This window comes from Lissotriton vulgaris, chromosome 7, assembly GCF_964263255.1.
Source record: "Lissotriton vulgaris chromosome 7, aLisVul1.2, whole genome shotgun sequence".
NCBI lineage: Eukaryota > Metazoa > Chordata > Amphibia > Caudata > Salamandridae > Lissotriton > Lissotriton vulgaris.
Window position 1 is genome coordinate 889,342,988 of NC_141695.1, and position 26,368 is coordinate 889,369,355.

At 49.9% G+C, this 26,368-nt stretch overlaps 1 protein-coding gene across 1 annotated transcript in view; it reads left to right on the top strand.

The window, feature by feature from the left end:
• Positions 1-26,368, top strand: part of NDST1 (N-deacetylase and N-sulfotransferase 1) — a 475,690-nt gene that overhangs the window by 189,423 nt on the left and 259,899 nt on the right. The window contains exons 3-4 of the mRNA XM_086931298.1: positions 3,915-4,397; positions 11,679-11,766. Of these exons, the coding sequence (XP_086787424.1) occupies positions 3,915-4,397; positions 11,679-11,766 (571 nt within the window). The remainder of the gene's footprint in view (positions 1-3,914; positions 4,398-11,678; positions 11,767-26,368) is intronic.

Below are 26,368 nucleotides of genomic sequence, written 5' to 3' on the forward strand. Positions count from 1 at the left end.
ATCCCTGCACACGTTTACCAAACACTACTGCCTGGACAGTCAAGGTCGAGGGGATGGCCCTTTTGGCCCCACTGTCCTGCAGGACTTCCTGGTCTAGCCTTGTCTGCAGCCGCTCCTCCGGTGATGGTATTGCTTTGGTATCTATTCAAAGGCAAGGAATCTGCGGCTAGATGCCTCTATCAGATGGACAAGTTACTTACCTCATCTGGTAGAGAAGTGATCTAGCTTCAGATTCCTTACCGAACCACCCATCCTCCCCACACTGAAGACAGTTTTTAGTGTCAGGGACCTAGTTGTTCTAAACACGCCACTGTCAGTGCACATCATGGCTTTGCGTTCCTGGTGTGGAAAGTTGTGAAACTAACGGAAGTCCGTGCGCCGGGTTGGTGCCTATATAGGTTACAAGGACATCACTTCCGGGGCAGACTACACCAACAACGTCACGCAGAACCAGCAGATTCCACATACCGGCACGCAAGAGTATTGCTCGAAGAAATGGCTTCCAGATGCAGCCTGATGCCTGGGAAATTCAAAGGTAAGGACTCTTTTATTCAGTCTCTACCAGATAAGGTGTTACTGAAGGTAAGTAGCTTGTCCTTTAACATAAGAATGTGTCTCATTTAACTTCTCGTATCACCATATCCCTGATGTCCACATACAAGCCAGGAGAATTGTACCTTCCTAACATACATTGATATGCTAAAACAGGAAATGCGTATTGCTCTACCAATTCAGCTCCGCCATAAAGTACTCTAACAGATGTGATGTCGAAACTGTTAATCATTTTACCCCCGAGTCTGCCTTACTGTACACCAGTACTCTGCTCTTCATTTCCTGTGTAATAGAAACCCGGTTCATTGTGCATCTCATATGAACAGATTTTCATAACTCCTAACTAATGGTATTTTATGGAAACCGGGGTAATTTTATTTGGGCTTGTAGAATTTGGGATTCTTTTGTTTTTCTTGCCTCATGTTTGACCTGGGAAGTGTAGACAAGAGCAAGATCCGCTTGACTTATATTTAGGTCTGAGCCCAGCCTTATCGTTTGCTGAGCTGCTAGGATGGGATTGGCTTGATTTTGCTTTGAGACGTTGAAGCCTGTGGGGAAGAAAGGAACTTGTTTTATTTTACCATGGGACGGAGGAAGAACATGTTTCTGGTTCCCTTCGCTAGTGGGGCAGCAGTGCTGTTCATGTAGAATTGGGTGTTGAGGTGTTTAGGTCTCGCCTAGGCAGCGCCCATGTGCTGCTCTAGGCTTTAGAAATTGGTCCGCTCTTTTCAAGCACTTGTGCTTGTGCTGGCATCCACCTTGCGTGAGCGAGCAGCGGCGCCTGCGCTCATTGAAAACAGATGGCCCGCACGCCGCTGCTCGCTCCCGCAAGGTGGAGCACGAGTGCTTGGAAAGCTTGAATTAGCTTTCACCATGCTATTTCGAAACAGATGGCACCCTGCACTTGATTGTTAATTCGCGCGTTCGCAGCGCTGCCATGCTCGAGGTGCCGGAAGCGGCTTGTGACCAGCGCTTGTTTTACCAGCCACTGCTCTCCCTTGCCTTTGATCTTCCTCTTGTCATTTTCTCTATCACCCCATCTGCCTCATGCCGTCTTCTCATCTCCCACTCTCTGCTTTCTTTCTTTCCTTCTCTCACCTCTCTCCATTTCCCGTGTCCGTTTTTTCTCTTCTCCTTTCTTTTGCTTCTAGACACTTATTTTCTCCCTCTTTTCATTCCCCCTCTCTCCCTCTACCTTTGTCTCACCTTTCTTTCACCTTCTCTCTCCCCTCATGCTCTCACCCCCACTCTCTTCCTTTTGTTTTCCTCTGTCGCTCCTTCTCTTCTCTCCCTCCCTCTCCTTGCCGCCCTGCTCCCTCCTTCCTGCTTCTCCATGGAAACTGAGTGGAATTATCCCAGCCTTAAAAGCTTCGGAGGAGGCCCAGCTAAGAGTTAATCAATGCAGGGCAGGCCCGCTGTCTCCTTCCCCTGCCGGGCAGCGGCGCAGCCATTTCCTGCTCTACCCGCCATGATTAAAAACGTCGGGCCCTCTTTGTCCAAAGGCAGGCAGAGGGAGACATTTTATTTGATGCCCAGAGAAAACGCGGCCTCCGTCACGCTGCTTCCCTACAGCCCAGGAACGGAGCCTCGTCCCTTAGGTGCCCAGGTGGCGAGCGGAAAGTGCCATGGTGAAGGCATTTCCCAGAGTGAAGGCCAGAAATGGAACATGGGGTTTCTGCTGAAGTACACTTAGGAACATCAAAAGACCCTTCCTTCCTCTATCAGGGCTCAAGTCCTAAACAAGCATTGGCATAGCTAATAGATTTCGCCTTTGGAACCTTATAAATGTTTATCCAGAGCTATTGGCTTTGCCAATGAATTTAAGCTATGCTATAAAGCAGCACGGCTACTGTGCAGCATGTTGAAAAGTTATAATAAAAAAAGTGTTATAAGTATTTTTGTTACATTATATGCAACCAATAAGACATTATATAGAACTGCACGACCCTATTTAAAAAAGAATTAATTTAAAAAACGTCTTCTAGTTTTCTTGTTCTTGCAATGCCTATTGAGAAGAAATGGAATGAAAAGTATTATTTTTTCTAATATTACAAGTACTCCTCTTAACTTGTTTGTAACTTCCGGCTGCACGCTTTAGATATTAGGAAGATCAGTACCCTTCCTCATATGGTGGAATAACGTATTTCTAGTCTTCCATGGTACTCTGGGTGGAGGGGGGGGGGCTTCATTGTTAAATCTCCTTGCATGTATGTATAAGTGAAACTCACAAGCGCAAATAGGTATGTTCATAATTGGGAGAAAATGGTTTTGAGCTTGCAAATTGCATCTTTTTTGCATATTTATACAGCGCAAACTCTGACCCAAAGGTGAGCACTGGTTACGTTTCACAATTGCAAAATTTTTTTTCTGGGCAAGGGAAGATTAAGTGTATTTCCCAGAATAGATAGATGGACTCCACAATAGACACATTGAAATATACTTCTATATCCACACAATAACGTACAAAGGCTAAGACCAGGGCCACTGGAATTATACGGCACGGCTAAGTAAATTATGTGGCAGGAGAATGAAAAATTATATCCACTCACCACAACTCAAACAGACTAGGTATGGAGATCGGTTGATAAACACAACACCACAAACACACTTGCAGTCACATATCACAGATTAAACAAAAACACGAACACACATGCTGCTTTACAGCATAGCTTAAATACATTGGCAAAGCCAAAAGCTCTGGCTAAACACTTATAAGGTTCCAAAGGCGAGACCTATTGACTTCGTCAATGCTTGTTTTAGTTGGGTCAGAGAAGCCAGAGTTTTTGTTGAGTTGGACCTTAGGTGTGCAGTGGCATTTTGATTTAGGTTGAGGAAAGGTCAGTTTCTACATGCCCTGGGATTGGCTGATCAAAAGGGCACCAGGCTTCCGTGGATTAGTCAGGCCATACTGGTCATTCTGCCAATGTGTCAATTTCTCAGTGGGTTGGATGCTACTTTAAAATCAGGACAGGGTAATAGTGACTCAACCATGCCCATTCATTCTAGCTTCAACCTCCTGTAGCATGTGGCTGGTTTGAACATTTGATTTAGTTTCCAGTCAGGGCATGCTTATTAATATATGGTTAGGATACTTTGAGTTGAGCGAAGCTGCACATTTTATCTTGCTTTTAGATGGCTTCTATATAGGTTCTGCTCACATTGGGTTTATTTGATGAAGAGTAGACTGATTATTCTAGGCTGGATCATGAGCCATAGTTCACCCTTGCCTTGTGCTCGATGCAAGAGCACATGTTATTATTTCAATGTGAGCTGGCTTTTTCTGACCAGGTCAGCATGTGTGACGAGGTATGTTTCAGTCATGCGAGTTCAGATGTTTTTCATGTGACATTTTGGTTTTACAGGCCAATGAGAACAGTTTACTCAGTGCACAGTTGAAAGGCTTCCCCCTGTTTCTTCATTCAAACCTGGGGCTGAAAGACTGCAGTATTAATCCGAAGTCCCCTCTCCTCTACATCACACGTCCTAATGAGGTGGAGAAAGGTCTGCTGCCTGGCGAAGACTGGACGGTCTTCCAGTCCAACCATTCCACCTACGAGCCTGTCCTGCTTGCCAAGACCAAGTCCGCTGAGTCCATACCACACATGAGTGTCAACGCAGCCCTACACACCACTGTGGTGCAGGATCTTGGCCTTCACGATGGCATTCAAAGGGTTCTTTTTGGGAATAACCTCAACTTTTGGCTCCACAAGCTTGTGTTTGTTGATGCAGTCTCCTTCTTGACTGGTAAAAGACTTTCCCTCTCTCTTGACCGCTACATCCTGGTTGACATTGATGACATCTTCGTTGGCAAGGAGGGCACCCGCATGAAGGTGGAAGATGTGAAGGTATGAGATGATGGGCTAATGGTCATAGTCAAATTGTTTTTCATACCTGACGATAATGGAAATGTAATGTGTTATGTATTAGAGCAAAACATTTAGACAAGCAAATTTGGATACATAGCATCCAAGTGTGTTTACAGAATGTGTTTAGTTGGATACACATTCCTGACTTTAGTACAGGAATGTGACTTCAACTGTACATGAGGGTTAGAAGTAGATATGTAGTTCTTACTCAATGGATGTAATTGAGAATTTTCACTAAGATCAGAGACTCCCTTAAATTCCCTCTCAAACGCATCAATCTAAGTAGCTCTGCTGTCTGTGTTTGGACTTCAGTGCTGTACTGGCCTTCATAGAAACTGAGAGAGATTTGATGGTTTAGTCACTCTGAAATACTGATGCATTGGGACAGCCAACCTCCGGTTTCTCTCGCTACCTTGTTTTGGGTGAAGTCCCTTCATCGACTTTTTTTATAATGATTTCTGTTATACTGCAGGAGTGCATGGCAGCTCATACTCCTTAAGGTAAGGTGAGTTATGGAAAAACCTCCCTTGCAGTTTTTGTGGATTCTTGAACAGAACATTATACCTTGGTTGCCGAAGATTTTGCAGCGTGAATCTTTCTGGATTCACTATGCTGTGCATTATTCCGCCATCTCGTGGTCGAGTCCGGAATTGTCGTATTTTCCTTTTTTTCCCGGGCCTGATAGTCTGGGCGTTGACGTTCCACCATTTGGTGTCCTCTGTGACGTTGGCGCGCTTCCGGTGGAAGCTCCCTCCTGGGGTCGCCATCTTCAGATTCTTTTTTCTTCCATTGGGTCTGGATCGTCGTCGAATGAGTTCCAGAACTTTGGAGGCAGAATCAACTGAAAATCTGCGAAAATCACCAGGAAATCGACTGAGGACCAGTCAACTAACCGGGATGACGAAGAAGGAGAAGAACCTATCCTTTGAGGTGCCATGGATGATGTGTGCTCAGGGGCCCCCCTGAGCCCTGTGATGGACAAGACACCGTTCAAGTTTTGTGAGAACTGCAGACACAAGTACGCGCAGAAGGTCCAGCATCCAGTCTGCAACCTCTGCTTTCCGCTCGACCAAAGAAGCGAGGACTGCAACGCCTTTGTGGTTTTCACGCCTAAGATACAGGGTGAGAGAGGGGCAGCAGATGGAGAAGCACGCATGCAGGGCCAGAGAGCACCTCCATCGCTCCAAGACTTGAGCCTCTCCAGTGATGAAGCGGACAACATTGCCGAAGGACTAGAAGACTCGACGGACGTTGAGATTGAAAAGAGGTAAGAGTCGTCGACCCCTAAAACCTCGACGGACACTCAAAGGAGTGAGTCAAAATCCTCCCAAAAAGGGGCACTGCCTTCGAAGTCCCCGGCGCTAGCAGCCGCACCCAAAGATAAACAGCCCAGCGGATCCTTGGCTAAGGACTCCCAACCTGCGAAAAGCCTGAAAAAGGCGAGGCAGTTGAAAGCGGTACCAGAAAAGGAACACCCGACGTCGAGGCAAGAGGCCCAAAAGCAGGGCCCATCGTCCAAGCCCACGACCGCGACATCGTCGAAGACCGTGAACCGCAGGCCGGAGAATCTTAACGCTGAACAAGCGTCCGAAATGGACAAGAAAAGGAGAAGACTCTAGGACGAAATGGCGAATATTCTCCAGAGAAAGAAGTATTTTGACGACAAAATGAGCCGGTACACGAGTCCATCAGAACCCAGGCTCGAGGTCGAAGCCGAGGGCGACTAGGAGGAACTCCAGCCTTCAAACACTCCAGAACCCTCAGAAGAGCAGGTAGAAGAAGACCTGTATTACTACTGCTAGGAAGAAGAAGAATCGTACCAGGCTCGACAATTTCGGAGTCTCAGGATCTTCCGTGGCAGGACCTTGATTGCCGAATCGCCAGAAGAGGGAGTAGAGTCCTACCATTTGAGGCCTTTGCCGCCAGACGACATTGGAATGTACAACCAAGTCATAAAGAAGGCGGCAGAGACATACAAGGTGAAGCTGGAGGAGGAAAAGCCTCGGGCATGTTTCCTGCTGGAAACACTTTTGCCAACACAGACAAGGAGCCAATTCTTGCCAATGCTTCCTAGTGTGCTGGACCAGGAAAGGCAGGCGTTCAAAGAACCAGCTATATGCAGATCTGTCACCCCAAGGTGTAAAAAGAAATGCAAACACTCCTCACAGGACCCCATGTACATCAGAGGGGTCAGTACCACCTGACTCCATCATCGCAGCCACAGCCAGAAAGAGAGCCAACATCCCCACAAATACAGGACCACCCCCTGACAAGGAAAGCAAGAGGATGGACCTCAAAGGGAGGAAGATGGAAAGGAGTGCAGCAATACAATGGCATATCGGGAACTCCAATGCCCTCATCAGTAGGCACGCGTATCAACACTGGAAGGAGGTTGGAGAACTACTCAAGCACCTACCAGACCATTACCAGAAGAGGGCCAGCCTCCTGGTAGAGGAGGGAAAAAACATGGCCAATACATGTTTTAAATCTGCTCTAGACGCAGCGGAAACATCAAGTAGACAAATGATAGGGGTGATGGAGAGCAGACATACCTGGCTCCGTATATCTGGCTTCAAAGCCGAAGTGCAAAGTAACATCCTCAGCACACCCTTCCATGGTGAACAACTGTTCGGCAGCACAGTCGACGAAAAGTTGAACCAACTGAAAAAGGAAAATGAGACTGCAAGGTCAATGGGAGCCCTGCAATTCAGGGGGATGAGAAGGGGACTACCTCAAAGAAGACCAGCAGGCAGGGGGTAATAACCAACCAGCCACATCTCACCAATCCTTCAACCAAGGCTTCTAAGGGGGTACCAGGGTCAACAGCAGGGACAGCAACAGCAGACATGCCAATACCAACCTAGGGGCCAGTCCTTTCATGCGCCCACAAGAGAACGAGGTAGAAGGCCAACAGCCCGCCTCCAAGTGACTTCACAAAAACTTCAACACACACCCAGACAACATCAACAGGGGGTGTGTCATATAACAAAACAACCAAAAGTCTGTCAGTTCCTCCAACATGCAACACCAGTAGGAGGCAGGATGAAAGACTTCCTCGAGGAGTGGAGGGAGATTACCACAGACAAGTGGATACTAAACATCATAAAGCACGGCTATTCTATAGAACTACAAGGACAACCCCCACACAGAAAACCAAATGGAAAGATTCACTCAAGCCGAGAACTATCACAATCGTTACAGAAAACAAAGGAACTTCTAGACAAACGAGCCATAGAAAAGGTACCAGCACATCAGAGAGGGAAGGGGGTGTGCTCCACTTACTTTCTCGTACCAAAGGTGGACGAGACGTTACGTCCTATCCTGGACTCAAGGTACCTAAACAAGTACATAAGAACGCTAAAATTCAAAATGACAGCTCTACTAGAAGTAATTCCACAGATACAACAAGGGGATTACATGACAACAATAGATCTAAAGGATGCGTACCTGCACATACCATTGAACATAAAACACAAACACTAAGTTTTGTGGTAAAGGATATACACTACCAGTTAGCACTGCTAGCCTTCGGTCTAAAATCAGCGCCAAGGGTGTTCACAAAATGCCTGGCTGCAGTGGCGGCACACTTGAGGAGACAGGGGATACACGTATGCCTGTATCTCGATGACTGGCTGGTAAAGGCAAGTTCATTCAACACCTGCAAAGAAAACACTCAGACAACGATACGAACACTGTTGAGATTGGGGTTCTCTATCCACTGGGGAAAATCCTATGTAGAACCAGAGCAGGTGAAAGTTTTCTTGGGAGGAGAGATTAACACCTTACAGGGCAAGGTGTTCCCAAGCACAAAGAGGACCATGGCAATTTTGAAGGAGACACAGAATTCCCCAAGGGGCAAGCTCTGACAGTGAGGACGGTGGGGAAAATGATGGGCATGGTGGCGTCTTGCATACACTTAATCCCCCACATCTGACTACATATGAGACAGTTCCAGGAATGGCTTCAACAGCAATGGCCACAGGCTACAGGGAGCTGGGAGGACCTCGTGGTTGTCACACAAATCATTCATCAAGAGATGGCGTGGTGGAACAAGAGAAACCTAACACAGGGAAAACCATTCACACAACCAGCTCCATCATTGAACATCATAACAGACGCATCCCAGCTGGGATGGGGTGCGCACATGAACAACCTCAAATTGAGAGGATTGTGGAAGCCCCAAGACACAGTCAAACACATCAACTATCTAGAACTAAAGACTGTATTCCTAGCGTTAAAGGTCTTTCAGGAGCTCCTTTACGGCAAGAGAGTGTTGATTCAAACAGACAACACCACAACAATGTTCTACATAAACAAGCAAGGAGGTACTCACTCAGTGATCTGGTCATTAAGAGCACAGGACATTTGGAAATGGGCTATTCCGAAACAAATAGACCTACCTGCAATACACCTCCCAGGAAAGGACAATGTGGAAGTAGACAGGCTGAGCAGACAGTAGTCCGCATCCCACGAATGGGAGATCAACCATCAGGAGTTACAGAAAATATTCAACAAATGGGGGACACCTCAAATAGACCTATTTGCAAGACCCCAAAATGCAAAATGCCAAAACTTCGCTTCGAGACAAACATGCATACAATCGTTGGGGAATGCCCTATGGATAAGTTGGTCAGGGACATTTGCTTACGCTTTTCCACCGATACCACTGCTACACAGTGTACTGAACAAGTGCAAGAGCCAGCAACATGATGTTGATCTAATCGCACCAAAGTGAGCCAGACCGACCTGGTTCTCACAAATAAAAGAAATGGCGCAGGGCCCAGCTCACAAGTGCCTAAAAAGAAAGGATCTATTAAGCATACAAAACGGAAAAGTGTTGCACCCAGAGCCGGAGAGCCTCAATCTGGTTGCATGGCTCCTGAAGACTTCTAGTTCGCACACCTCAAACTGCCACACAGCACTAGAGCAGTATTTCGGGAGGCACAAAGACCTACTACAATAAAATGCTACGTAGCCAAATGGATGAGATTCTCGCAATAGTGCGCCAAGGAAAACATTCAAAACAGGAGAACAAGGGAATCCACAGTATTAAAGTAACTAACTCATCTACTGCAAAGCAAGCTAAGTTGCACATCTCTCAGGGTGCACTTGGCAGCACTAGTAGCATACACAAGTGGAGAAACAGGGAGAAGTTTCTTCCCCTCACTAGTGGGTACCATCGCCGACTGGCGCAACAAATGAAGGCCCCGTTTGAGCCAATGCACAAACCACACTCCATACGATCATGATGAAAACAGCATTTCTAGTGGCGATCACTTCACTACGAAGGGTAAGCGAGCTCCAAGCACTCACATTACAAGAACCCTACTTACAAATACACAGCGACTGGATTGTAATGAGAACGGACCCACACTTCTTACCAAAGGTGGTTCCTAGGTTCCACATCAATCTATCCAAATTCCAAGTTTCTTCCAAAAGCCTACAACAAGTGCTGAAAGAGCATTACACACACTGGACGCCAGAAGGCCAGTAATGCATTACATAGAACGGACAAAGGAATGAAGGAAGACAAACGATTTTTGTCTCCGCCACCAGTTCTCTTGGCCAACCAGTAACCAAGAACATTATTGCAAGGTGGATTGCACAAACAATACAATACTGCCACAAGCAAGCGGGACAGGAACTGCAAGGAACTACACAAGCTCACTCAACAAGGAAGAAGGGAGCCACCATAGATTTCCTAGCAAATGCACCTATTCAGGACATCTGCCAAGCAGCAATGTGGGCATCTGTGCACACTTTCACTAAACACTATTGTGTGGATATTCAAATGAATAAGGAAGCTCAAGTGGGACCGAAGGTCTTACAACACATATTCAGGAATCTGAGCTCCTCTTCCACCCAGCCACCACTGACCTAGCAAATCGCTAAAAAGTCTATGCACAGCATAGTGAATCCAGAAAGATTCATGCTGCAAAATGAAAAGTATTTTACCGGTCGGTGTAGTTTTGCAGCTTGAAGACTTTTTGGATTCACTAGCGATCCCTCCCTCCTCCGCCAGACGTAGGAGCCGAGAGGAGTGGGTTTCATAGACAAACAAAAACACTCCAACAGGAACAGAAAAAAGAATCCGAAGATGGCAACCACAGGAGGGAGCTTCAGCCAGTAGCGCGCCAACGTCACAGAGGACACCAAATGGTGGTACGTCGACGCCCACCCAACCTGGGCCGGAAAAGGAAAATACGACAATTCCGGACCCAACCACAAGATGGCGGAATAATGCACAGCATAGTGAATCCAGAAAGTCTTCAAGCTGCAAAACTACACCGACAGGTAAACTATTCGCTTCTTCTTAGTTATTGCAGACTCTCGAGTATAATTCATACTGTTTATGTCAGTGGGTAGAAGAGAAATTAGGTCTTTGAAATTAAGAAAACCATGTAAGAACTATAAACCCTGATCCATCGAGCTACTGGGGTAATGTGATTCTTGCATACTGGATCTGGCTAATGATAGACCTATTACCACGCCCTTGTCAAATGCCCTGATAACCTGTAACAGTGAAAAGGTATAGTCCCTTGCATTTCTGCTATACAAAAGATCATCATCATCATACATGCAATAAAAGTAATGACGAAAGAGTTGCACCACAAGACTGAGCTCTACCATTGGGATCATCCATTTTGAAAAGGAAGATTTATTGAAGGTTAAAATTGGAAAAGAGGTCCTGCTGCTGTGGAAATAAATGCTGAGAAGCGAAATGGCTAATATGTGAAGACTGGTGATGATTTCCTCTTGTATTATTGAAAGCAAGGCTCTCCCAACTGGAGTACAGTAAGGCATACAATGACATCCTTATTTTCCATCTTGTAGTTTTGGTCACTGAAATGTTTCCTTCCCTTATAAACATGTAACTTTTACACTATGTAGAGCTGTGGTGCTTTAAACTATTTATTTTTGTTTAGAAAGGAGGTGGTGACTTTTGAATGCTGTAATGCTGCACCACATCTTTCAAGTTGGTTTGCAGGCCTGATTGAGTTCCATGCATGTGGGCAGATGTCAAAATCTGGGCTTGCAAATTGAGAAAGTAGCAGTTGTAATGTGACTGCCTCACACACACACACACACACACACACACGCGCACACACACACATATGCCCCTCCCTGGCACTGAAGGCCACTGTGCTTTAAGCCATAGTTGCATGAACTTCAACAAATCCTCTTGACCCCCAACACACATCCTCACAATTTGTGACGGCAACTTGCGTATGCTGATTTTTTTTTTCTTCAATTATGCAGGCCTTGTTTGATACTCAGAACGAATTGAGGAACCAGATCCCGAACTTCACTTTCAACATGGGGTATTCTGGGAAATTCTTCCATACAGGTAAAGCGGCATTCCTACCTTCTTTTTTGTACATCTGTGATTTACCTATTTAAACAATAAACTGAGTGTACTTCAGATAAAAATAATAAGAAACAAGCTAATAAAGTTCATGGTTACACTAACTAGTGTGTCCCCGCACTGCGGCAAGAACCAATTCCAGGCAGTGAGGTAAAAGCAGAAGGGATCAAACAGGAGGATTAAAAGATGGGAAAAGCCACATCATCTGAAAGAAACAGGTTAGTATTAGATTCCTTACCTTAGAATATCCCCCGGCGTCAAACTGGATCCGGAAAACTTTGCGTAGCGGTACCCCTGCGCATCGGTAGGGGTCGTCTGCGGCTCCGCATCCGTTGTCGGCATCGTTGGTGCCAGGATGACGTCGTCGGAGTACTTAGACGCCGCCCTCGCGCGCTGATGTCATTTCTTCTTTTTTTCCGCGCCAGCAAGCGCAGGTCCGGAGAAAGTGGTACCCTTTAGTCACTTCTTGACTAAGCTTTTTCGGATCCTTTTCGAGTCGTACGACTCCATTGGTGCCGGTAGGGATGCCCGGGTTCAAGCCCTGTGCCGACTGCAACCGACTGTCGGTTACCGACTCCCATCGCCGGTGCCTACATTGCCTGGGGCCCGACCACGATGACAAGTCGTGCCCTGACTGTCTGGCCTTGACGTCGAAGGCTAGGCTGGAGCGGTCCTGTAAGCGCCGTTCGAGGTCCCGGTCTGGAATGAGGTCGAGGGACCGGTCGAGGGTCCAGAGTCATTACAGCTCGGCGAGTCAACACCACTCGTTGGGCTCCAAGTCCTCTTGTAAGAGGCACACGAAGTTGAAGAGGCGACATCGCTCTTCTGACTCCCCCAGACGCTCGCGTGATGCGGCCGGCGGTTCGAGATCGAAGCCTTCCTCATGGCCATGAGGCCGCTCTTTTCTCCGGCGGGTTCCGCGGTGCCTTTGGGCCAAGCGCCCCCGACTGGGAGCCCAACCGGGCCCGATGCTTCGGCCCCGGTGCCGTCGGGTGCTTGGGCGCCGGCGCCGTAAGGCCCCACTGGATCCTTTTCCAGATCCAGGTTGCCGCTGGCCGACCTTACGACCCCGCCGGCGTCTGCCCCTAGGGTGTCCTCCCCGGCGTCGTCCCTGCACGACGCCATCCCTGGTCTGCCCCTCGGTCCGGATCCGGCATCCGAGCGGCGTATCTCAACGCCGCATTCGGTGCTGGCTGAAGAGGAATTCTTCGAGGATCTGGGTCCATCCTTTATCCCTGAATTTCAGGACATGGACGACGAGGGAGACTGGGGGGTGGGGGGCGGTCTGAGGAACCCCTGGCACGTGAGTGCCAGTAATATCAGGACTTGACATAGGAACTAGGGGAAGCCAGGGGCCTGGATACCTCCCCAGACACTGGTTTTGTCTCCCCTCCTGCCGTGGCTATGGAGAAGGGGGCTGCTTATAGTGTGGTGCCGATGAGGACTGCCAAGGCCTTGGCTCTTGAGCTCCTAGTCGCAACGGTGAGGTCCAACATCATCACAGAGGTCCTTAATCCGCAGGTAAGCTCCCCAGAGCCCCTACTGCCGTTTAATGAGGCTCTCACAGACGTTCTGTTGGGCACTTGGTCCAGGCCCACTACAGGTCCCCCTGTAGATAGGAACGCCACTAGGTGCCACCGCCCAGCCCCGGCTACCCTAGTTTCTTGTCCACCCACCCCACCCCTGAGAGCCTGGTTATCCAGGCCTCTACTTCCCAATCCGCTTTCCTGATTGCACTACCAGATCGGGAATCCAAGAGGTATGAACAGTTCGGAAAGAAGATGTTCTCCTACCTTAGTTTGGGGTTGCGGTCGGTCAACACTGCTTGCCTCTTGGGCCGTTACACCCACTCTCTGTGGGATACGGTTGCTGCTGTGCTGACCAAGTGCCCGGAGGGAGCCCGGGCGAAACTTGCTCAAGCCCTCCCAGAGGGAAGGGACGCAGCAAGGTACTCTATAAGATGTGGACTGGATACCACGGACTAGCTAGGAAGAGCGATTTCCATGTCTGTGGCGGTTTGCCGCCACGCCTGGCTGAGGTCCGCCAACTTTTCGGCAGATGTCCAAAACACCTTTATGGACATGCCGTTCGATGGCAGCCACCTCTTCAGTGGCAAGGCAGCTCATGCGCTGGAACGCCGTAAGGACTCCAGGGCTACGGCCAAGTCCTTGGGCCTGTCGGCCCCGCACCAGCAATGTGGCCACGGAAGGGGTGCTCCCACACGTCCTGCCAGCCACGGGCCGCAGACTAACATTCAGCGCGGTGGCAAACGTGGTTACCGTCGCGGCGGTAATAGGGGACAACGGCGCGGCCAGTCCACATCTACCCCCGCAGCATCTGCCTCAAAGCCTTCCTAGTCCGAGCTTTCAGCCCCATTTAACGCCAGTGGGGGGCAGGGTTCGACATCACCTCCTCCACTGGCGCACCATCACATCGGACAGGTGGGTGCTGCAAATCGTCCAAAGCGGTTACTCCCTCACCTTCGAGGCGACCCCTCCAGCCATGCCACCGCAGTACCACCGCGTGTCGGGGATCACTTGCAACTTCTGCAAGAGGAAGTTTCGGCCCTCTTGGCCAAGGGGGCCATCGAACGCGTTCCTGGGCCAGAAGTAGGACGTGGTAGTTACTCCCACTACTTTCTGGTTTCCAAGAAGGGCAAAGGGGGCCTACGCCCTATCTTGGACCTAAGGAATGTCAATGGCTTCCTCCGGAAGGAGAAGTTCAAGATGCTGACTTTAACTCAGGTCTTAGCTGCCCTGGACCCGGGAGACTGGATGGTAGCGTTGGACTTGCAAGACGCATATTTTCACATCCCCGTCCTGCCGGCCCACCGGCGCTACCTGCGGTTCACTGTAGGCCACGAGCACTTTCAGTTTACTGTGCTCCCCTTCGGCCTTACCAGCACCCGTGCGAGTTCACGAAAGTGATGGCAGTGGTCGCAGCTCATCTGCGCAGGTTAGGGGTTTCAGTCTTCCCCCACCTCGACGACTGGTTGTTGAAGGCGGGCTCGCCCCAGACAGTCGTCAGCCACCTCTAGACTACGGCCAACCTCCTGCTCCTGCTGGGGTTCTCCATCAATGTGCCGTAGTCACACCTGTGTCCCTCTCAGAAGCTCCTCTTAATCGGAGCGGTTCTAGACTCGGCGCAGTTTCGGGTTTATCCTCCCGAATAGCGGGTTCGGGATATTCAGGCTCTGGGTCTGATCTTTCAGCCGTTATCCCGAGTCTCGGTCGGTTGACGCTGCGGCTTCTGGGGCTAATGGCCTCCTGCATCCTTCTGGTGCATCACGCCAGGTGGCGGATACAGGCTCTGCAGTGGGACCTGAAGTTTCTGTGGGCCCAGCATCAGGGCAACTTGCCCGACCATGTCTTGATCTCGGACGGCACTGCAAAACAGTTGCAGTGGTGGCTCACGGACCGTGATTGGGTCAGCGGCAGATCCTTCTCCCTACCCCAACCGGAGCACGTAGTTGTGACGGACGCGTCCCTCCAGGGCTGGGGATTGCCACATGGGAGAGGCAGAGATCAGAGGCCTCTGGTCTCCGGCGGAGTCCCGGCTCCACATAAACATTCTGGAGCTGCGGGTGATCCCGTTTGCACTGAAGGCATTCCTCCCCTCTGTCCGGGGGAGTGTAGTGCAGGTGTTCACGGACAACACCACCACCATGTGGTACTGCAACAAACAGATCGGGTGGGGTCGTGGACCCTTTGCCAGGAGGCTCTGCGCCTCTGGCTGTGGCTAGACCATCAGGGCATGACCCTGGTGGTTCAACACCTGGCAGGTTCCCTGAACGCCAGGGCGGAAGAACTCAGCCGTCAGTGCATGATGGATCACGAATGGCGTCTGAACTCGGACGTGGCGCAAGGCTTCTTTCAGCAGTGGGGAGAGCCTTGGTTAGATCTATTCGCCACAGAAGAGAACGCGCAATGTCATCAGTTCTGCGAGTTGGAATTTCCAAGGCGGCGTTCGCTCGGAGACGCTTTTCGTCGCGAGTGGAGTTGCGGTCTGTTGTATGCCTTTCTTCCTAAACCACTTCTGCCCAGAGTGCTGAAAAAGATCGGTCGCGACCGGGCCCAAGTTATCCTTGTGGCTCCAGACTGGGCACGAAGATACTGGTATCCTGAGCTACTCAGCAGGTCAGTCGATCCCCCGATTTAGTCTGCCTCTTCAGGAGGACCTTCTATTGCAGTAGCAGGGGACGGTCCTCCTCCCGAACCTGTCCAGTCTCCACTTACATGCGTGAAGATTGAGCAGCGGCAGTTTAGGCCATTTGACTTGCCTCCTGAAGTCTGTAATGTGATTCTGGCAGCCAGGCGTCCCTCCACAAAATCGGTATACGCCTGCAGGTGGAACAAATTTGTGGCATGGTGTACAGCAAAGGCTGTGGATCCCCTTTCTGCCCCTCTTTCAGAGATTCTCCTCTTTCTTCTTTCTCTTGGCCTGCAGGGCGCTATCTCTGGGCACTCTAAAGGGCTACCTCTCTGCCATTTCCGCCTTCTTAAGGCTCCCTGATCAGCCCTCTTTGTTCAAGTCCCCAGTTGTAAATAGGTTTTTGAAGGGCATCACTCATCACTCATAGGTTTCCTCCTGTTTCTTTCGTGATGCCTCAGTGGGACTTGAACCTTGTTCTGACTTATCTGATGTGCGCTCCCTTCGAGCCATTTCATAACTGTCCTCTTCGCCTCCTTACTCTTAAGACTGCATTCCTGGTTGCCATCACCTCTGCCAGGAGAGTGAGTGAGTTCTTCTTAACCTCCTTTCCTTTCTGTCCATCCTGACAAAGTTGTGTTGTGGACGCGACCCTCTTTCCTGCCAAGGTAGTCACAGCCTTCCACATCGGGCAGTCCATCACCTTGCCCACCTTCTTTCTGCCTCCGCATCCCTCAAAAGAGGAAGAGAGGCTCCACCATCTGGACCCAAAACGTGGGCTCTCATATTATTTGGATCGCACACGCCAGTTCCGGGTGGATAACCAACTCTTTGTTGGTTACACGGGCTTTAAGAAGGGACTGGCGGTGCACAAATGGACCATTTCTCGATTGGTCGTCTTGTGCATCAAGGCTTGTTACTCTCTGGCTAAAAAGGAGCCTCCTATGGGGCTACGTGCCCATTCCACTCGGGCCACGGCGGCTATTACTGCCCTGGGTCGGGAAGTCCCGTTGCAGGACATCTGTCAGGCAGCTACGTTAGCCTCACTGCACACGTTCGCAAGACACTACTGCCTGGACAGCCAAGTCCGGAGAGATGGCTTTTTCGGCCGTTCCGTTCTCCAGGACTTTCTGGTGTGATCATTGGTTCGCAGACCCACCACCGGGATTGGTATTGCTGGGGTATCTATTTTAAGGTAGGGAATCTAATACTAACCTGTTTCTTTCAGATGCACATGTTACTTACCTTCGGTAATGATATATCTGTAAGAAACAGTAGTTAGTATTAGATTCCTTAACGCCCCATCCATCCTCCCGGTTCTGCGAACCGATATCTAGGATTAAGGCCATCCCATTCAGGGCCCTAGTTTTCATGGCACCAGTGTTTGTTTTTATCATGGCTCTGCTTTTCTGGCGCAGAAAAGCTGTGTATAAGAACTGAGCTCAGCGCGCGAGGGCGGCGTCTAAGTACTCCGACGTCAACTGGGCGCCAACAACACCATCGATGGACGCGGAGCCGCAGACGACGCCTACCGACGTGCAGGGGTATTGCTACGCAAAATTTTCTGGATCCAGTCTGACGCCTGGGGGATTTTCTAAGGTAAGGAATCTAATACTAACTACTGTTTCTTACAGATATATCGTTACCGAAGGTAAGTAACTTGTACTTCAGCTTTCTCCAGAAAATAATCTCAGAGGATTCCAGCTGGAGCCCTATCAGGAGTTTATTCCAATGTGTGGCAGCTAAAAAGCGAAAGGAGCGCCCTTCCCATCTTCGCGCTTTTGGTGGTCGGAATGCTAACCTGACCCATCCCACTTGATCTCAAACGGCGGGTGGGAACATTCAGGGTAAGAATTCATGCAGATAGGAGGACCCATTCTTCTGCAGGATGCGATGGCTGACACACATAGCTTTAAAAATAATTGGTTCCCTCACTGGGAGCCAGTGAAGGGAAGCCAGGTCCTTGTTGGATGAGGCTCTCCTCAGGAGCATTAAAACGAGACGCACTGCAGCATTCTGAATGCATTGGAGTCTTTGTACACATTTAATATTTGCTCTTAGGTAAAGAACATTCCCGTAGTCCAGACGTGATGTCACGAGCATGGACCATTGTTTTCCTCACTGAAATGGGGAGTACATCTAAGGTCTTCCGGAGTCTTCGCAGGACCCTGAAAAAATTTCCGGCCTCCCGCCTGGTGTGTGTTTCAAAGGATAGTTTGGTATCCAACCACATCCCCAGGTTTTTTTACCTGATCCCTAGGGGGAGGGGTTGGTCCCAACATCTGAGGCCACCATGCGGAGGACCAGATCGAGGGAGCCTTACCTATCACTAGCACCTCTGTTTTATTGCCATTGAGTTTAAGCCAGTTATAAGCCATCCATGAGGCCAGTTCTTGAAGACCTGTTGAAAAACTGATGGCTGCCTCATCAGAATCTTGAGGTTCGAGGCATGTGGGCTGCTGAATTCATATCTGTGCATAGATCGCCGCCTAGTGTTGGGTCCGGATGATTGCACATTGTTGTCCTGGAAGAGTATCACGAGATAGGTGGCTCCACCCCTGGACTACAATACGCATGGGCATCGACTCCATCCTCAGATTGTTTTTTTCCGCCATTGGGTTCGGATTTCTTTGGATTCCCTCTTGTCGGAATCAATAGAAAACTTTCTTAAGACCAAAAGGCCTTTAGTCTAATATGTCGGTATAGTCTTGCGTCCGGTCTTAGTTATTCCAGCTCGGTCCCGAGCCGGATTCCCTACACCCGCTGCTTTCGACGCGGAAGGCCCAGTCGACGCTTCAGACCCTATCGACCGTTCATCATGGACCGTAGTCCATTTAAGAAATGTCCCATCTGCAACTCGAAGTATCCCCACATCGACGTCCACCCGGTGTGCAACAAGTGTCTGTCGCCGGACCACGATGAAGCCAAGTGTGTGGCTTGTTCACGCTTCAGGTCCAAGAAGACGCTTAAGCTTCGACGAGCTGCGCGCCAGGAGGCCCAGCATGCTGCACCGGCGCCTGTGGACATCTTCGATGCAGGGGATGTCGAGGAAGAATCTATCCAGGACATTAGTGAGTCGAACCCCGCGTCGGACGTCGACTAAGACTACGACGCGGATGTAGAGATGTTCGAGGCCGAGGAAGTCGTCGACGAGGTAGGAGACGACGACGGGGCCCTCGGGGCCATGGAGGATAGCTCGGACGAAGAGCTTCCTCAAACTGACTCTGGGGCCGTGCCAATTCATAAGGCTCAGGTCGAGGGATCGCCTTCGGGCCTTACCCAAGATCTTACCATAGGTTCGACGGCCCCGCCTTCGTGCTCGGCCACGGACATTGCTGTTGAGCCACACCCTGGCAAATCGAAACCAAAAGTGAAACCTACGGTCTCGACACAAGAAAATGCGCAGGTGCCGTCCTCGAAGCCGAAAGTGCACATCGTTTTGGTCGGGTCCAAGGCCTCGGAGCCCTCTGCGCCGAAGAAGCAGAAGGGTGCTGTCGAGCCGAAGGCTCAAGTCAAGGCCGTCGAGACGAAGTCTGCCGCGCCGAAGACTAAAGTCAAGGTGATCGAGCCGAGCGCGTCGGCACCAAAGACGGTCGACACCGGCAAAGGCCTTGGCGACCCGAAGAAAGCTCTCGGTGACCCGAAGAAACGTCTGGATGACCCGAAGGTTCTCGTGACTCCGCGTCAACAGGACAGGGCCAAGAGCAGCACACCCCGAAAGTCGACTCCAGGTGAGGCCTCTAAGGATTCCGCCGAACCGGCGCGCCCATCCGCCGCGTTCACCAAGAAGGTGACGGACTCCCTGCAGCGCATCAGGGACAGGACCTTATCGGTCGGTCCGAAGGATCCTCCGCCTCCGAAACCGGTGGAGAAACCGCATAAGGCGTCCACGCCCATCCATTTTACGTTGCCGCCGAAGACGGCGCCGAAGGCTTTCGCTCCTAAGGCGGTCGCCAGCGTTCCCGAGAAGGTCTCCTCGGCGCCGAAGTCGTCAACGGTGGTCCCCGGCCCACAGCCTCGACGACCTTCAGTGGACGAGCATCAGGAACACTTCATTGATGCCGAAACGGGCAAGCTTTCCCTCCACAAGCGGAAAATCGCCCCAGAACGCCCAATGGAGTCCTACAAGATCCCTCTCAAGAAAAAGAAGGACTCTGCTTTCATTCCCGTCTCTGTGGAAACACTCTCCCCACAGACTCATGATGTTTCGCCCACTTACTCTGATGTGGACGCTGGAGAGGGAGATGATGAGGACGAGTACAGTTATCCTGTCTATACAGACCCTGAGGATACCAACGAACCCTGGGCCGCTGGTGCTGACCCAGGTGATCCTCAAGCAGGACAAGACCCTCAACTATTTTCTGCAAAAACGTCTCCTACAGAAGACTCTGCAGCTTTCAATGCCCTCATTGAACGGGCAGCTAACAATCACAACGTCCAGCTCCATGCTGACCCTGTTGACATCGACTTCCTTTTTGATACCTTCTCAGTCTCAGAAAGAACTGTTAAGACTCTGCCTATGCTGAAAGGTGTTTTAAAACATGCTGGCGAGATCTTTAAAGAACCTACCAGGGCGAGGGTGATAAACCCTAGGATTGACAAGAAATACAAGTCTGCGCCTACTGATCCTACCTACATCAAAGGACAGTTGCCTCTGGACTCCCTTGTCGTCTCGAATGACCGGAAAAGGGCTAATTCTCAGACTACGGGTGATGCTCCTCCCCCAGACAAAGAATCCAAGGTCTTTGAGGCATCTGGGAAGAGGGTAGCAGCACAGGCAGCCAACATCTGGCGCATTGCTAATACACAAGCGCTTCTGGCGCGGTATGACAGGGCACACTATGACACACTGGAGACCCTGTTGCAGCACCTGCCTGATGAATACAAGGAGGCAGCTGAGCTGCTTATTCAGGAAGGGAAGCTGATCTCTAATGCTTCGATTAAGTGCTCTCTGGGCGCGGCTGATACCGCAGCCAGGGCTGTCAACACCAGTGTTGTGCTACGGCGACATGCCTGGCTGAGAATCTCTGGATTTAAGCCGGAAATCCAAACCACCATCCTTAATCAAACGGTGAATCAAGATCACCTGTTTGGCCCGGAGGTTGACACCACCCTAGAAAAAATTAAAAAGGACACGGAAACTGCTAAATCCATGGGTGCCTTACAGTCCCAGCAGTTTCGGGGTGGGTCTTTTCGTCGCTCAAGCACTAGAGGTGTTTCCAGAGGCCAGCTCTCCCAGTCCACGCAGTACTACAAGGGCAACACTCAGTCCACATACACCAACAAAAGCCGAGGTGGATATCGTGGTAACAGTGCCAAGGGGAGATGTCGTGGAAACAACAACTCCAGATCCTCTGCCACCAACAAACAGTGACGCCTTGTCACTACCCCCGACCACACAACACCGGTCGGGGGGAGACTCCAGCAGTTCCTGCCAGTCTGGAAGTCCATCACCACAGACAGGTGGGTCAGAAAACTTGTACAATACGGTTATTGTCTGGAGTTAACGTCCACTCCACCCAACGTGCCCCCAAGACACCGTCCTATGTCGGCCGAGCATTTGCACTTATTGCAGCAGGAGGTCACCGTCATGCTGCAGAAAGGAGCAATAGAGCTCATGCCAGTGCAGGAAAGAGGCACAGGGGTCTACTCCCTGTACTTCTTGATACCAAAAAAGGACGGGTCCCTCAGGCCCATCCTGGACCTCAAGCCACTCAACTACTACATCCTGTCGGAGCACTTCCATATGCTGACCCTGCAGCAAGTGCTCCCGTTGCTCAGTCAGGGGGATTTTCTCGCAACTTTAGACCTAAAGGATGCCTACTTTCACATTCCACTGCACCCTTCACACAGGAAGTACCTCCGTACCATACAAAACCAGCACTACCAGTTCAAGGTTTTGCCTTTCGGTGTCACCACGGCACACAGGGTGTTCACAAAGTGCCTGGCGACAGTGGTGGTGCACCTCAGGAGACAGAACATCCATGTCTACCCTTATCTGGACGACAGGCTCATCCAGGCAAAGTCAGCCCAGCAGTGTGCCGCCCACATGTCCCACACCATTCACCTCCTGCACGATCTGGGATTCTCACGGAATTACCCAAAATCCCACCTCCATCCCGCCCACATACGGCAGTATCTGGGTGCGACCATAAACACTCTGGCAGCCACAGCACAGCCAAATTCAGTGAGGGTCAGCAGCATTCAATCGCTGATACAGAAGTTCAGACCTCAACACTCGCTTCCAGCAAGAGTGTTCATGCAGTTGATAGGCATGATGGCCTCCTGCATCTCCATAGTCCCGCACACAAGACTACATATGCGCCCACTTCAGGAGTGCTTAGCACGTCAGTGGACTCAGGCTCACAGGCAGTTGAAAGACCTAGTGTTGGTGAGCGGTCGGGCATACAACTCTCTGCATTGGTGGAATCCACGAAACCTTTGCAAGGGACGACCGTTCCAAGAGCCTGTGTCACAGATCATCCTGACAACGGACGCTTCTCTCCAGGGATGGGGAGCTCATGTACTCCATTACACTGTGCAGGGACTATGGATGAAACAGCAACGGAAGATGCACATCAATGTTCTGGAACTGATGGCGATCTTCATGGCACTAAAAGCCTTCAAAGTACATCTGTGCAACAAGGTCGTGTTGATCCGGACGGACAACATGACGGCCATGTACTACATTCAAAAGCAGGGAGGAACACACTCTCCGCAGCTGTCTAATCTGGCTCAGAGCATGTGGAAGTGGGCCATTCAGAGGAACATCTTCCTCATGGCGGAACACCTCCCGGGCAAGGACAATCAGATGGCGCACCTGCTCAGCAGGTACAGCCAACAAATGCACGAGTGGGAGATGCATCCATCAGTACTCCAACCGTACTTCTAAAGGTGGGGTCATCCAGAGATAGACCTGTTCGCCACAAGGGAGAACGCAAAATGCCAAAGCTTCGCCGCCAGGTTCCCACACCCACATTCGCAGGGCAATGCGATATGGATGAACTGGTCAGGCAAATTTGCGTACGCTTTTCCCCCAGCACCTCTGATACCACTGGTGGCACGCAAGCTCAGGCAGCACTCGATGACTCTCATCCTGGTTGCTCCAACGTGGGCTCGCCAGCCATGGTACACCACGTTTCTGGAACTGTCCGTGGTACCGCATCAAAGACTATGCCTCACACCCAGCCTTCTGACGCAGAGCCATGGCGACATTCAGCATCCAGATCCGCAACAGCTCAACCTGGCGATCTGGCTCCTGAGGTCTTAGAGTTTGGCTACCTACATTTGCCTCCTGACTGTATGGACATCATCCGGGAGGCAAGGAAGCCCACCACAAGAGCATGCTATGCGGCAAAGTGGAAGCGGTTTGTCATTTATTGTGCAGACCACAACATTAACCCGCTAGATGCATCTATTCAGAACATCATCTGTTATCTTTTCCATTTGTACAAATGTAATCTGGCCTATGCTTCCATTCGCATACATCTATCCGCAATGGCCGCTTATCTCCAGAACAGGCAGCACCTCTCACTTTTCAGGGTGCCTGCCACTAAGGCCTTTCTAAAAGGACTCAAACGAGTCATTCCTCCTCGGACTCCACCAGCTCCGGCGTGGAACCTCAATGTGGTCCTCACCCGGCTGATGGGTCCTCCCTTTGAACCACTGCATTCCTGCGAGATTCAATTCTTGACGTGGAAAGTGGCTTTCCTTATAGCGATTACATCGCTGCGACGAGTTAGTGAGCTACAAGCGCTAACTATCCAAGAGCCATTTATTCAAATTCATTCTAACATGGTGGTGCTTCACACTAACCCTAAATTCCTTCCTAAGGTAGTGTCTCAATTCCATATTAACCAAACTATTGAATTGCCTGTTTTCTTCCAAAATCCTGAGTCATTGGCGGAGAGAATGCTCCACACCCTTGACGTAAAGAGGGCCCTGATGTATTACATCGATAGGACCAAGGATTTTAGGAAAACTAAACAACTCTTTGTTGCCTTTGCGCCAGAACACAAAGGTAACCCCATTTCCAAAGCTGGTATAGCTAGGTGGATTGTTAAATGTATTCAGATCTGCTATCTGAAAGCCAAGCGTACTCTCACCATTCCACCAAGGGCCCACTCCACCAGAAAGTTGGGGGCCTCCATGGCTTTCCTTGGAAATATTCCTTTGGAAGACATATGTAGAGCAGCCACATGGTCTACCACACACACATTTACAAAGCATTATTGTGTTGATGTGCACTCCAAACAGCAGGCAGCTGTAGGGCAGGCTGTTCTAAAAACACTTTTCCAAACTGCTGCAGCTGGCACGGGCAACCGCCGTTAATGGAGGGACTGCTATGTATTCTATGCACAGATATGAATTCAGCAGCCCACATGCCTCGAACCGAATATGCTACTTACCAGTATGCATCTGTTCTTGGCATGTAGGGCTGCTGACATTCATATTGCCCGCCCTCCTCCCCGGCGCCTGTAGCAGCTGCAGAATTCACATATACTTCTAGCATGGTCATCATTCACTTAGTTTTACTCCATCTTGGCCACAATGGCTAAAAACAATCTGGGGATGGAGTCGATGCCCATGCGCACTGTAGTCCAGGGGAGGAGCCACCTATCTCGTGATACTTCGAAGACTCTTCCAGGGCAACAATGTGCAATCATCCGGACCCAACACTAGGCGGCGATCTATGCACAGAACAGATGCATACTGGTAAGTATCATATTTGTTAATGCCACCAAGTGTGTGTCATCAGCGTATGACACCACACTGACAACAAACATCCCTATAATCTCTGCCAGGGGGGTAATGTAGAGATTAAATAGGGTGGGACTGAGTATGGAGCCCTGAGGGACCCCTTGGTCCAGCTTGACACTTTTGGAGTAGAAGGGTTCCTTTGTCAACTGAAAACTGCGGTCATGTAAAAAGGACCTTAACCATTCCATCGCCCTACCAGCCAAACCTCCTTCCCTTAGGCGCTGAAGTAGCGTATGATGGGCAACTGTGTCAAATGCGGCACTGATGTCTAAAAAGACTAGAGCAACCGTCTGTCCCTCATCTACATGTCTACGAATGGTTTCAGTAGATAAAAGCAGTGCGGATTCGGTAGAGCATGTGGCACGGAAACCCGATTGAGTAGGGTGAAGTAGGTTATGTTTATTAGTGTGAGCTGTCTATTGGGTGTTGACCACCCTCTCTGTTAATTTAGCAAAGTAAGGCAATAGTGAAATGGGGCATAGATTTTCCAGTAGGCTCATGCTAACGTTCGGCTTCTTTTTTAGGGGAATGACGATAGCTTCTTTCCATCTTTTAGGGACAGTTGCGGAAGTGAACGAGAGCTCAAGAAGGTGTCTGACATAAGGCTCTAATATATCTAGACTTCCTCTTAAGACCTTAGGAGTGGCCGGATCGCTAGGTGAGCCTGACTTAATGCCTAAGGCTACGTCTTTAAGTATGTCCCCACTGGGGGCTACAATTTCACAGAGGCGTTCTGATTTTGATATATAGGATGTGCCCTCCCTATCCGCACATCCATGTTGTGCTGAGTCAGGGAAGGTAGAGTAGATATTTCCCACCTTTTCCGCGAAGAAGTCTGCTACCCTATTACAGGAGTCAGCAGAGCTGTCACTCTTTCTAGTTACGAGATCTCGTGGAAGATAGTGAAAAGTTCCTTAGAAGAGTTCTCAGCTGTCTCAATCCTGTCACTATAGTAAGTAGTTTGCGCTTTCCTGATCAGAGAGTGATTTTTTAAGACTACATTTATATTCAGTTTTCCTAGGCTCATCAAATTTTTTCCTCCAAGCTCTTTCGAGGCGCTTACAGGCTGATTTAGCTATTCTAAGTTCATTACTGAACCAGGGTGCGGTTTTAAGCTGCCTACCCGACGCTCTCAAGGACTAAGGAGCAGTACTATCCAATGCCTCCAGGATACGTTTATCAAGTGTGTCACAGGCAGAATTGATATCTGTACCACCAGGTGGCCCACCCTTTTGTAAGGCTAAATTAAAACTAGGCATAGAAAACTTGGCCCATTTCCTCTGCGGTGTCGTAGTGCCCAATTTTGTCGATACATCAGACTGGGGCAGTGTGACACTAAAGGGGACCACAAAATGATCAGACCACAGGACAGGAACCGGGGATTCAATTTGTAAGGCACCCCAGTTGGCAAAAATGGGATCTAATAAATTGCCAAGTTGGTGAGTAGGAAGCGCTGATTTAAGTGTCAGTTGTAGATCGGCCAGTGCCTGGCAGATCTCCTGCGCACCATAGTTAGACAAATCGTCAAAATGTAAATTCAAATCCCCCAGCAACAGCAATTTGCCATAGCGCAAAGCGGGTTGCATTATTTGCTCAATCAGGCTGGGTGCAAAACGCGTATGGGACCCAGGAGGTCGATAAATCAGAAACCCCTTTATAAAGCAGTTAAAGGATG